Here is a 14,868-nt window from a genome sequence, read left to right on the forward strand (position 1 = left end):
TTGTATATTGGCAAGGATTATTTTGAAGATGAATTTCAGTCTGATTCTATCTGAAGTGATTTCTGCATAAATCGAGCTTCAAGGTAAAAATCATTTCGTCTACGCAAGGTACGGTCGAATTAAACAATTACAACTTTTAGTCGAGCAGAGTGTTGGGCTTCAAACAATGAAATTTGTATCAAACTTTATGCTTGACCAACGAATTTATGTACAATTACACAATATAGGTACATACAACAATTTTTCACTTAATTCCACGTGTTCGAATACGATATCATTCGAAAGACATCGGTTTACAATTTTCATCGAAGAAAAATCACGAATCCGACATCGAGAAGCAAACGATCGAATATCCATATATTTGAAGCCCGTTCGTCGTTTTCGTTCTGTCCACAGACGGCTTCCCACGTTCCCCACCGTTCTTGTTGACTCAGGTCAGCCTTAAGGTCTCTTTGAAATTATACGACCGCCACACGGCGTACATATCTCGTGACTATTCACCAAGTGTGTAACCACCTTCGCCGCCGAGCAAGCAAAAATTCTGCGCACGGACGGACAGCTCGAATCGTTTGATCGGCAGAAATGTTACGTAATATTACACATGCTCTCCTCGTGGTGTAGCATCGACGAAACTGGTCCCACGACTTTCGTGTACCGTTCAGACGACAATGTTACCATGGAAATGTCCTTAACGCGGAATGTCTTTTATATTCAAATACCTACTCCGATAATAAATCATTTTTCTTCAAGTGATTATAAGGGAATTTTATAAGTTCGTATACCCGACGCTTATTAAATAGAAAAGTTATGTGAAAACCATTGCAATATACTTTAATCATAGATAAAATAGAACAAACATTTGTTACATTGTTAATAACAAAAGGCTGTGTAAGAATGTATGACAAGAATATGTGAATAAAAGATCTGTACAAGGCACATTAGATTTCTTATTGAAGATGAGTTTCCAAGGGATAAAGAAGGATCTTAGAATATGTAGTTCGGAAGATTAAAGGATTTCAAGGACGATCGTGACTAAGTATAGGAAGATTCTTTCGTGCTGAGGTGTACTCGACAACTCACGTTCCATGAATACCGAATTAACGCCCAGTTAACTTCCGACCAAGAAAGTCGTGCGTGCAATTCCACATTAGCCGACAATGCTTTATTCCTTGAATCTACTTTTGACACTTCAGAAGGATTTCTATCAAAATAAGCATTGTTTTGTTTAATAGTGTAACATAACTATTAATCGATTCCCAAAAAGCTATTTTATTCTTCTTAGCAGTTTTTTTTACTTCTAAGAAGGCTATATCAGGACTCATATTTCATGATAATCAAACATTATAGATGATAATACAATAATAATACAATTATTTGGCTATAACCAATAGATATATTTTGACATTTACACACGTAATGTAAATGTAATGGATTTCATGCAAATGTTAAATTACATGACAAACATGGTAATCGATTCTATTATTTGAAACCCTAAAGAGAGTCAAATGTCTCTAATAAAGTGATTTATTCAAATTATCTTGTGAACGTGCTAAATTTCCGGGGATCTCAAGTAGTACACTTTGTATGCAGTGTCAGATAGTTAAATGCTTGTCTAAATAGCAAGCTCTTCGAGCGGAACAAAGGCAGCTTCTGCGAGCAACTAATTTTCAAGGAATCCACCGAGCAGAATCAGTCCTTTGACGATCATAAGAGTGACTCGCAATTAAACGGGATGCAAATCTCCTAAACGTTCCACGGTGCCGGGCCGCCGCCGTCTTCTTAACAGAGTCCTTGTTACTGCATCGTCTTCGCAAGGGAACTCTTCCATGAATAGTAGTTACAGAAACGATACGGTTGTCTCGCTTGCCGTAACGAAACAGTCGATCCGACAATTACGTTGCCCTAATTTTATCAACCTTTCAAAACTGAACCTTCTACTTATTGAAGGGAGATCGGTTTAGCGTCCTGTTTGAATTAAACAAATGAGAATATTTTCTTTTTTGAGACTCCTTACACAGTTAGCTAAGTACTCCTTACTCCTAATCAACAAGCATTGTTATTTGAAATAATATTAATTCTATCAAACTATCGCTAAAAGAATAAATTATCTATAAAAATATAAGAATTTATTCATTAAGATCCATTAATCATAAAATTCATATAAAACACTTTGGTAAATCAAAGAATACTAATCACTAAAATATTTAAAAGATTTGTGTGTAAGTGCAGGAAGAACATAATTGAATTGATACTGAAGCAATATTCTTTGAGTTAAGACGCGTTGATGGAATATGCTGTTATAAAAGGTTTAGATGCAATGAACAGAATGTTTACTGCATCTTATAGCACACGTGTTTGTCTAATTTTATATCGGTATTCTTGTTTACGCAATTAACGAATAGTTAATTAAAGATAAATAAGGATGCATTGGAACAACGTAGAAATAAGAAATTATATGCGAGATATTCTGTGTTATAGTGAATAATAAATAAAACTAGCAATCACTGCCACGAGTAGACAATTTAATCAATGAAAAGTCATTGTTCGTCCTGTTATTGACAAATACAGAGACTCAAGTGATCTGGAAGCAATGAGCTACTGGACAAAGATATTTTACTAATCCTGAGCGTACATTTTCATAGGCCAAGAAAACGCACCAATTTAATTGATTCGTCGACTGATTCCTCGGTCAACGCTTTGAGGCGAATCTTAATCGCGGCCGGGTTCGACTACGATTTCATAAATAATCTGTCTGCGTTTCCGCGTTCCCCGATCGAATTTAAACGAACCCTCGTCGCCTCTCGGTAGACATCGGGGCTAATTGGACCGGCTCGCTGCACTTTATACAACGAGCAGACACGATCCACGCGGAAACGAGCGGAAAAACGTTTCGACAGTCGACGCAGGTCCCGACGATCAGACATTCGCGTTACGAATTGTAAAAATCGTCCTGATTCTTGCATCGCGTCATTACCATCGTATCGTTCGTTCACGTGCGATTATATTGATGCAGCAATACATGAGTCATATTGGAGAAACGAATGATTTTTAAAAATATACAACTTCGTAATTTTCTCTAAATTTTAAGCTGTCGTTTCTTTACTGAATAAATCGAAATTAAAGAGATTTGAAGGTAGCAATTAAATGTACCAACACATGAAAGTCTTGGTTCGTCATTGTTTATCTAGGTATAGGTTCCGCTACATAATACCTTTAATTGATATTAATTATTCTATTAATTATCATCACGTCGGCTGGGACCATCGCAGACGTGCGCTAATTAATAATTAAATTGTACTCCGGGTCATCCGTGCTGCCGTCCTATAGGCGAATTAATTTTCAACAGTATCTAACGTTACGTAAACGGTCCGGGATCATTCCGATCGCGCGCAATTAACATGATCAAAGCTTTATGAATCATTAAACCCCACCCTGACTCGTCCACCGTTTTCGCCGTCCAATAGATGAATTTACTCGGTAATAGCCGACGTACATAACTCTGACGTAAAGGGAATCAATTCTCTCTTGCCGCATACGAATTTAATAAGCAAATTAAGCATGGAGAAAGAGACAGAATTAAATATTGCAAAATTATTTAGCATTTTTTCCAATTTTTTTACACATTTTCCTTTTAATTCAGTGGAAGATTGTTCTCATTTCAAGCGCGATAGGCATATTGGATTGATTAATACAAAGAGCATAATGGTTTCCAATTTTACGTGAATATATGAAAGAACGAAATAATGCGTGTACGAAAAGATTGAAATATAGTAAACTATCGTGAGTGAAGGTAAGCATACATATCGACGCCTATGTCATCACGGGAACAAGAAGCGAAGCTCATTCACGACTGGCAGGTAAACTCGGAGATACTTGTACTAGTTTTTCCAGCGGCGCGGCGGTCCTCCGCTAGCTGGCATTATTATGTGTTCTCGGTACGGGTAATTAGCCTGGGGACAGCCCGGTCGCATACCGGGTGTCCGTCGGGCATCAGGAAATCGCCGACCTACCGCTACAAAGCGATCACCGCGCGGTTTTTTCCCGCTCGGTGCTGGTTTTCTGTATGTGCGTACGCGTGTGGCATTCGATTGGAGAAGATTACGCGGCAAGGACACTTGCCTTCTCGTTACCACAGCTGATCGTCGTTCACAAGATCAGGGTTGATTATTTCAATTTAAAATGTAACGTGGTATTATAAAACACGAGTTCATATAATCAATTAAACTAATCTCAGTCTATCCGTTCTATTATTTACTCTAATCCTCAGTCTTATCTCCATTTTGGTGTGACTTGATTGCAAAGAGAAATTATGTGTCTGTTCTTCATTTACATTACATTATTTGTTTATTTCAATTGCAACACAGTGACGTTAATTAATTGTTCACGGGATTTGCTGATTTATTTTTTCCGATTAACGAATAATCTGCTACGTTGGAACCGCAAAGTACTGGCGCGATCGGTTTCAGTTAAGCGAGTTAACAATGAAGCAACATGGAAGCAAGCCAAAACCTGGCAAGATGACAAAATCAGACGGAACGCGCGACTGGTGCGGTGTGCTCGATTAAAACTTAATCCTCCGTGAATGGAATCGCCTGGGGAACATCGGGTAGTCGCAATTCGATACATTCACAAACGTTTCCGTCATATACCAGCGAAACCGGCTCCGTCACTTTTCTTTTACGAAAATGAAACATTTCCATACTGACGTGCGGGATCTGGATGTCAAAGACTGACCGTCAAGGCTACGGAAAGTGAAATGAATACGTACAGCGCGTAGACACCCGATTGAAACCTGTTCAAAAGTGTATTAATTGGTCGACCGAGAGAGACCAAGGACGTTTTATTCCTCAGTACTGGACGAAGTTTATTCCTCTTCCTCCCGCTTTCATCGATTCCTTTTAACTTAAATTCTCTACTTCAAAAACTTTTGTTTGACATTTTATTTTATAAAAAACCAAATGAAAAATAGACAACGAAGAACGAAGTACACTGCTCGTATGAGTTACAGAATACCATTTTAAACATCGCGGTGCCGCGCATATATCTACTTAGTGAACCACGACAAATACAGAATTTTCAAGTTGGTCGTTGCGGTCGGCCAAACAACGTCGAAAACGAGAGAACAGGCTTAATTAGCACGCCCGTGGGACTCTCCTCGTTACGGTTCGTCGTCCTGATAGAGCCACTTCCGGTTCGTAAATGCGGACGACGACAATGCCGTCGCGAGGTTTCTTGCATCCCGACGACAATCCGCAAACCCCGTGAAACTAAATAGTCAGACTCTGAAAGTGATTACGTGTTACGAAGCTTTTATACATATCTATTATTATTTGTACCCGTCACACGTTATCAATATCCTGATGAAATTCAGATGGTGAGTATAACAAGATTCAATGATAGATGACTCGTACCTGAGGAACTGGAAGAACTAATTTTGGAACCTCAAGTACTCGTTTCAATTTGTTTCAGTTGAATTGATATTGGGACAATGTTGCGAGCACTGATGCAACTAAATGTAGCGTACAAATCAAGCCGACGAAGATTGACGGGAAGTAAGATCGATGAGGGAACGGGGACAAGCACGTGACCACGGGGCGCAACAGCCTCTCTCTCTAATTATCCTGAACGTACGTTGTACGTCGACATAATTTATCTCGCGACGTCCTTTCCATTAAAACTTTGGCCACCTCTATATAGGGTATGTCAGCGGACGAGGAAAACTGCTGAGCTAACGCGATTCCAGATGAGGGAACACGATTTTGGAGAACGGGACCGTTTTTGGTTATTCGAATATTCTAGAAATGAATTTAATATGTATTAAAATCAATTGATCCTCTCAAGGGATTTGCTTATCTCAAAGGTATCATAAGTAATATCTGCGCTTATTTCCAGTTTTGTACTAAGTCAGTTTTGTATTATTTACTAAATACATTTATCATTACAAATAAGTGCATAAAAGAGGTTCAAAAATCGACATGTTATTCTATGTAAAGGAAATCATCGCACCGACTTTCGCTCTCACTCTGCATGTACAGGTCTAGCCCAATTCAGCTAAAGGACGCGGAACGGCTCAATCTCCGCAGGCAGCCGTCCGTCCCTTTTACCAAAGAACTTAAAAAGTAACCGATGCGAACACATCCACCGAGTAGGTGATATATCTCTCAGAAAGCCAGATGTTTGGCTGCATACGCCACCTCCAATAAACCGGAATAGGTTCCATATCGACGGTCCAAGGTATCCGGCACGGAAGTTGGCACGGAATCGTTCCCGTGGGGTGGTTAGTTGCCAGCCGGGAGCGAGAGTACCACCAAGGAGAAACGGGTACAGTCTTCCAACCGGGGAATGATATATACAGTCCGCCTGGGTCGGACGTACCATGTAAGATTCATTCGGCACGAATCGGCCGGCCAGAAAAGAATCACTTAGTCGACGATCGTCGGGACACGGGGAACGGAATCGAATTCCCCTCCCTGCCCCTGGGAGATAATGGACGTCGCGTCGCTTGGGTGAAAAAAGGTGACGAATCTCGCGGAAAGATCGAGCGGACTCTTCACGGGTTGCCTCAGGAACGAACAACACATTACCGCGCGTCACGGTTGGAAAGGACAAAAAGATGAGGGCCCACATGGACAGTCGTTCACCGTGATACGGAAAACGTGTCATGTGATTTGTTACACAAAATCATCGGGCATGGATTTATAGGAGTGACGTATTTTATTGATTGAGCTGCGATAATAACTCCTTCGGGATAATTGGGCTGGCTTGCTTGCCAGAAAGATGGAAATGTGACGCAAAAGCAATGTCAGTCCGTGCAAGAATTGAATACAACCGAATCGAACAATCGTACGTTATATGAGAAATACTCCTACCATTCATGTCCTAATTAAAATTTTTACCATTTAAATTGACGTTGAAGTATAATACTTCCAATAATACGTTTCCTTACAATTTTTCATTTCTCTCTTTATCATGTTTTTCTTGTAACAATAAAATTGTTGTTCATAAGAACTCATAGAGGATGTTGCGAAGGAATGAACAGAATATCGGAGGTGACGTCTATAAGTTCTTGCGATGACACACATTGATCGTAGAACAATGGTACCTGTCAGTGGATGTCTCAGGAATCGATACAGATCAGTTAAGGAACAGGTATTTGTATGAAAAATTAGTCTAGGCTGCTGTGTTTCTTGTTGGATCGTTTCTAGTCTTTCTATTGAAGACTTTCTTCTTGATGTAGTAGGCAGTATAACTCTGTACAGGTGAAGAAGTGATTGAAGGAATTCAGCAATTTCCACGCTGTTATTCGTAGAAATGATATCCAATCAATAACTTCTTCCATTGTTCTTTATACTCCACGTGATAAACAAGCCTCGAGCATCAGCCGACTAACAATTAAAATTGATTTAACGGCGCTCTTTGAACGACCAAGCTTATGTTTATTTTGTCATATAAATTAAGTAACATAACGTCAATTGCATACATAAAATCGTTAAATGGCTGACTGATAAAGAATATTTATACTTTTCAAATTTCGTTTACGTGTTCGATATATTGTTCGAATTTTTCTGGAAAATTGTTATAAATAAGTTAATAATTAATTCTATACATTCGTAGTGTGAGCGAAGCCGTGACGGGGGATGCTTACATATTGATGTTAGATTCTGAATCTTAAATTCTTAGTTCCTTTACAACTTGTACAAACTCTTGGTCTCATGCATTAATTCCACTGTATCGTTAATCGGCGCATAGAATTAGATTCGCGAAATTGGGTCGTGGAAGTTCGAAAGACGCGAGCGGACGAAACGCTCAACGAGAGATAGTAATTCCGCGTCGCGGAAGAGGACGAACCTCGGGTACGGCGCGGCTGCAGCAGGCGAAACAGCTAAAGTTCTTAGACATTTACAACGACCGTATAACGCCGAAAGCGTGCGGTCTGCTAAGGTACGTAAACTCTCCGGCTGGTTTAGCCGGCCCTATCGTATCCCGGCAACTATTCTTGGACGTTCGCGACGCTTAACTGCACACGGTCTCCTTAGTTGAACGTTCAAACGACGATTCCGCCGGATCGTTAGGCGAGGATCGGAACTTCGAGAGAAGAAGTACTCTCCGAGGAGACATCCGGTAACGTTCGGTCCAATTCAACAATAAAAGAAACGATGCCGGTTTAAATTTTCATTGATTAAACCGTCTGATTAAAATTCGCAAGCGAAACATTTTACTATGCGTGGAAGGTACTAGGTTAATTAACTCGGCAGAACTGTGTTAGTGATACTTTACTAACGCTTGCTGCAGTCGTGTAATAATAAAAAGTATATAAAAAAATGTAATTGAATGTATCAGAATTTCTTTCTATATTAATTGATCATCTCGGTAATGTGATTACCACGCGTCGATCGGTACGTTAACCCTGATCCGGGAGAATTATGTAACGGACGTAGATCCACGCGAAAGATCCATGAGATGAGAAACAATGGCCACGTTTCGGATGCTCCCATCATGAGACGCCGCGATTTAAAGACGTGGGAACATGCCTGCTTTCGTTTCTGACGTCTATCGATACACGAACGCGTTTTCCCTTCATCGTTCCGAAGCAACAACGAGCTTGTACTTGTGTTTCATTTCTTTTTTCTTACATCTTCGTTCGATCGTTGTCTGATAACCTCTGAACGGCAACGAAAGGGAGATAGAAACCAGAACTATCGCTTCCCTCGTTACAAGTGCGCCGAGCTTTAATTAATCCATCGAAGCGCCGTTGGAGAACGGTTTCCCCGAGATGTGAAATAAACCGAGGAAATTCGGTAGTCTCGGTGTAACACGTGTGAAATGAAACCCGCTTACAATTCCCTCTCAAGCTTTTAAAGATTGATCGTGCTGATCGTTAGATATTCATCAATCTACTACTGCTTTTGGAAAAGAATTTTTGAAACATCGTTCTGATTGATCATAAATTTAAACATTATCAATAAAACATCAGTTTCATACGCTATTGTCAAAATCCTTGGGACAACTTAAGTAATGAAAGACACAGAAGGACACATACCAGGTTTAATCTGCTGAGGCTTGGCTCTGGTCCACGAGGTCTCTATCGTCAGTAGTATCAGGATGGCAAGAACTCCACCCAGACTGGTCAGGGTCATCCTGTTCTTCCTGACAGTCGACATTCACCCGCGAATCGAACCGCCGAACGATTTCGTCTCACGGTACCACGAATCTTCCAACCGATTGCGATCGACGACGAAACCGAATATACGCGGACTATCGAGGGAAAGCTGGTTCCAAGGGCGGATTCGCCGACAGCGGGAAATCGTGCACCAAGCAGGATACGAGATAACCGAGTCCGGCTCGACGTGGAGAACCGGCCGTGGCCGATCGTGTGGATCGAGTGAGTGAGGATGGACTGACAGACGTGCGGGCGTACGCACGAGTCAATGAAGTGAGTGGTACTCACCCGTAGAAGCCCTCACCTTACCCAACCCAGAACTCGTCCCCTCGCCGCCGCCTCTCTCGCACCACCTGTCTCCCTTTTACCTTGGCTCCCTTCTTTCCTCCTCTTTTTCTTCTTCTTCTTTCTCTTCTTCATCTTCTACAGAGAAGTATACATACTACCTACATACTCGTTTCCTCTCTGACTGACTCCACGCCGCAGACTCCTTTCTTCCTCGTCCGCGTGTATCACGATTCGCTGTTCCGTTTCTTCCTCTCCCCATCTCCTCTCCGCCTCCTTGACCCTTTTTCTTCCTCATTCTACGGACACTGTTTGACGGTCCGATACCTGCGGACCGCGCTTTTTCTTTCCCCTTTTTCTCCCCGTGCAGATTCTATTTTCCATAGGGTACTTAAGTACGCCGCAATAGCGTGTCAATTTTGCTCGCCCCCTTCGCTACTCTCACTGCGGTTGTTTGCGTTCTTCATGCAGCTCGGTTGATGGGAACCCCGTCGTTTCTTATCGGACCTCATTTTCCTTAGTTACTTAAGATATATTTAAACGCTCATTACTCTTCTTCTTTTCCTCAGATAGCGTATGATTTTCTACTTTACCTCCACGTGGCTTCCGTAAGCTCTCGTTCAAGTTTTACTTTTCACTTCGTTTTTTCATTGAAACTTACCTATCGAGTGCGCAAATTAAAATGAAAAATGACAATCACAAAGTGAAAATATCAGAAATGTATAAATCGCAGAATTTTTAGATAGGCTCGATTTAAAATTATGTTTTCTATTTCAATCACGTAATGATGACGTGATGATAGAATAAATATTCTGCGTCAACAATCGCCTAAAACTCAGTCCTATTTCTTGTTCATAAATAAGCACGCAGTATCGCCAAATTTATTTCGTTCCTTTTCTCCCGGATATGATGCACTTGCTCGGCTCTCGAATCCGCTGCGCCGCCCTTTGTTCACCTCCACCGGGCTCTTCTTTTTCTTATCATCCTGCTCCTCCTCGTTCGCTTCCTCCTCGTCTCGCGGATGTTCCAAACATTCCCTCTGCCTCCTCGGCATCACCAGCATCGTTCGCCTCTCGCTACAGTACTCTCGCTAGTTTCCTGCATTTTGTTTTTCATTCACCCAGGTCGACCCTCTCACACCTCGGCCTCTGTGTCCCCTTTTCTGCTTATCTTCAACCACTACCGCGTAGGATGCGCCGGTCATCTTCCCATGCGAAAACCCTGCTCGTCCCGAAATGATAGGACGTGTATCTCCAGATAGCCAACAACGAACTGTTAAAAACTTTGCCCCTTCGTAATTGCAATATCACGCTTAATAATATAATATAAAAAGTTTTAGGACTAGGCACATTTACAATCTCACTGTGTTCATTAATGATTGCAGAACCTCATTATTAATTAGCCTTGCGAATTTTAAATCAACAGAACTTCAATTCCAAGCTTTTAAGTAAACTTTTAAGTAGGATTCATTTTGCGCTCTATTATTTCACTAGTCCGGTCAGAGTTATTATTGGAAATGGGATCTTTATTTGCTTTACTTTACATGAGCAAAAAAGTCGTCGCTCCAAGATCTTCTCTTACAATTCCCTTTTTCAATTTATCTTTTCATTTTTTTCTATGCATTGCTTTCGCCCAAAACTATCAGCACATTCTTACTTGGAAACATTTGAAAAGATAAGTTTTGTCTGGTGTCTCCATCCTATGCAAACATCTCGGTTATTTGTACGATATTCCAGCATCCGAGTGGAGCACGTTATGCCATTCTGAAATCATTTTACTTGGTAATATGATATTCTGTTTACTCCCCTCCGGTTTCCTTCGCGTATGAAATCGAGGGTAAAATTTCGTGTCATCCGCAAACAAATCTTTTCTTCATGCATGAAAGAAATAATTTTCTGATTACTATGACAATTTAATTGGAGATCAAGATGAAATTCTTCTATTATATAGTCCTACATACCACAATTTCCATTTCTAGACTATTTTTTTACTCAAAGCGAGCATAAAATTTGTATTACATAAGAGATCGACCATTTGCTATTTTACTGAATTCAGAGTGCAAGAATATTTTAAAGTGAATCGTTATCACGTCGTCGTACGTGATTCAATGCATAGTGAAGTAGTAGCTAGCTGGAACAACCTCTGACCAGCTTTTAAGTCGCCCACCAAAATGTATGGCTCGCCACGGACCACGAACACACCGCAACTGGTGGTTGATGAAAAATGAAAATATCCTTGATCTATAATCTACACAGTGTGTCCAGCGAAGTGTACTTACGGGACCAAAAATCTCTGCCATTGTATAATTTCGAAAATTCACTTCTCCAACTTTTCTCTGTCAGATTTATTTGCATAGATGAATTTTGTCGGAACACATGAAAACTGTATTGTTCTCTTTTCGTCCAGTTTTTTAATTATCCTCGCAAAACTCTATCATAATTTTAGTAAAAATTTTTTACTACTGTGGACTTCAGTTACAAGTAGCGTGTTTAATATTTAATTATGGTATAATGTTTGAAATACTGCACGTTATACCATTTTGAAATTTAAGAAATGATGAAAAATGTAAATTTTGTATTTAGAGATGCTGATTAATATTTAGAAAAAGTGTAAAGGTATTGAATCAAATTGGCTGGTGGCTAGGAAAGCTCGAACAGGTCTCTCGAATGCAGCGATTAATCTGTACAGAAGAAAACGCGCAAACTTTCCGAGTCCGTGTGGTCAAGAACCTAATTACCCGCTTCCGATACAAGCTCCCGCATCGCAATCGAAGTTTCCTAACTGCCGCAGGTTAACGTTATCAGCGAAGTTCCTCTCGCGGCACAACGAAACTTTTCTATTTTCGCCTCCTACCAAATTGCCCTTCTGGATCTCTTGCATCGAATTTCGCATCGGAAATCGCGCCGTACGGTATACAAATTAAGTCGAACCTTAAAAGTAAGGGAGAATGAGTTAAAACAAAGCGAGTCCAGCCTTTTATATCTCGATTTTTCGAAAGCGCGAACGCTTGTAATTCAATGTATTTGCACGGATTAAAAAAGAGGGTGACGAGCACAAAAGAATTGGGAAGCGTATAAAACCCATTCAGATTCGACGAACTAAAATTTCAAGTAACATCAGAGTGGCGACGGTGCATTTCGGTTCCGCACTTTTGACATTTCACGAGCGTTTCACAGGACGGGTGGACCAGGCGATTTTCAATGGGATTGTCCTGCGGGAAGAGCGACTTCAAAGGTAGCCGGTATTCACAAATTGAGCGGAGTCAGTCGGGATACCTTTTTGTCGCATCGCGAACGCAAAATTCAACGCACGCCAACGCAACGCGGAGAAAAAAAGAGCCAGGAGAGAGGAAAAAAATTTAGATCATTTTAACGTGATACCATTATTCGCACCGCGATCAAAATCTGACTTTGAAATCATGTTATATCTGATCCAAAATGAATTAAACAAATCTTTTCTCTTAGAACAAGAAACCATAACTCTGTTTCAGTAGAAAATATATTTGATTTGAATTATTTTCATTAATTAATATTAGAATATAAAAAATAGACGTTTATGTACTTTGGACAAAGAAAGCGAATAGTTTTTAAATAACTCAAGGATCATTAACAATCGAATCATAAAATCAACTTAATCATCCATAAAGTGTCTCGGTTGTAGTCGATCAAACATTCTTGTCGTAACGAGAGTGGAGTCGATCCCATCTGTTAATAATTCAATCTCGTGCCACGCGGCACGCTTCTACGAAACTGCGTTAAAAACGTGCTCGTTCCTTATTCGTTGGAAAAAAGATACACGGTTGTATTGATGAACAGAGACCGGACGCACTATCAATTGCGTCTGAATCGGTATTGTGAGCCTCGTGTCGACCCGTAGAAAAAGTATCTAACAGATCTGGGCAAGAGAATCGATTAACTTTAGACACTTGAAGAAAATCGTGAACAAATCTATCGATCTCCAAGCTTATGTATCGATTCTAACTCTCGTTTGTGAAAGGCCCGAAATTGTAAAATTTTACATTTTTACAGACTTTTCAATCACCTGTTGTCAGTCAATGTTGAATATATTTAAATTTCATACATGTTTGTAGCTTGGAATAGAGTTTATTCACACTATCCTGACTAACGGATCAGGACCACAATTGTATCAATTGTTCCATAGTTTTAAAAAATCTTAATTTAATCCTGGAGCTCTTCCGAAGACCTGAACATCGGCGGGAGGAAATATGCAACAACGAAACAGCATTAGAGAACAATCCTTTTATTTTTATTCCTCGTCGAACCGTGCGAGGGTCTCGATGTAAGAACGCGACTTTTACGAAGCGCGTGGATTTTATCGAAAGCGATTCTCTTGGAAAGGACTGAAGTCTCTCGAATATTGATGCGGAGGAAATTTGATTGCGATGGATTCTTCCGGCAGACGCGAGTCTCCGTTCTTTTCGTTTGCTCAGATGTCAGATATTGACGGAGTCTAGAATTTAGAGTTCGATCCTTTTGCTTACCCCGGTGCCTCGTTCAGACTTACGGCTACGGATCGTATATCTCGTGTTATGACCCTATTTCAGAAATTCGCTTCGATATTTCAAATGATATTGTATCTCCTTTCATCAACAGCGACGATTGTTCCCGTACTATGTTAAAAATTATTTCGCTTCTTCCATTTCATTTCTTTGACGTCTCTAAGATCAATTCGCGAATTGAAACATTTTTGGATTACACGATTTCTTAAAAAAAATCTCGAGTACTGATTTCGAATTATTATCACGGATGTGTACGACATTGGTGAGAATCAGCATTTTCCAACGCGGTCCTCGACAAAAGCCTCAGGGCGGTGGAACACTTCGTGGTGGCTGACTGCATCAGAAAATTTCATGGTGCTCCGAGATAGCCGAGATTGCGTAATAGAGATCGCCAAGCGCGGGAGCCGGTCGAGATTGAACTTCACCAGTGTTCTCCAATGAAGTTGGGGACCAGTTCTCTGTTATGGGCTCAGATAGGAGATAATGCCCTTGGAGTAGGCTTTTTGAGAGACACTAGTATCGGCTGCACGTTATAGTGTTACTTCGTTTCTACGTGCTACTAATAAGAAAAAATGTACGAGAAACATCTGTGCAAATCGTTGCACTTTCGATATTCTTTGACAAATATTGCGTTCAGAGCATGTACTATATTAAAATGTAATTACATTCTTGCTTCACACAGTTTTCAGCGTTCTAAGTTGCTCTTAATTAGTATCGAACAAAATCTATTTATCATAGATAAGTAATCGTATATTAATAGAGAAAAGGTGTCATTGATAAGTTTGATTCGTAATCAATTCTATAACTCAAAGTTTTTAATTCTAAGTCCAAATGCGTACGGCAAGTCGGCAGTCGATTTCCCTGTCCTCGTCTCTCCCGGACTTGTGGTAAAACGATCGATCCT

At 40.4% G+C, this 14,868-nt stretch overlaps 1 protein-coding gene across 1 annotated transcript in view; it reads right to left on the minus strand.

The window, feature by feature from the left end:
- LOC108626321 (uncharacterized) overlaps nt 1-9,341 on the minus strand; it is a 32,880-nt gene extending 23,539 nt beyond the window's left edge. The window contains exon 1 of the mRNA XM_026814783.1: nt 9,041-9,341. Within this exon, the coding sequence (XP_026670584.1) occupies nt 9,041-9,161 (121 nt within the window). The 5' untranslated portion in view covers nt 9,162-9,341. The remainder of the gene's footprint in view (nt 1-9,040) is intronic.
- Between the last annotated feature and the right edge of the window lie 5,527 nt (nt 9,342-14,868).

This window comes from Ceratina calcarata, unplaced genomic scaffold (assembly GCF_001652005.2).
Source record: "Ceratina calcarata isolate Rehan_Ccalc_2016 unplaced genomic scaffold, ASM165200v1 scaffold397.2, whole genome shotgun sequence".
Taxonomy (NCBI): Eukaryota; Metazoa; Arthropoda; class Insecta; order Hymenoptera; family Apidae; genus Ceratina; species Ceratina calcarata.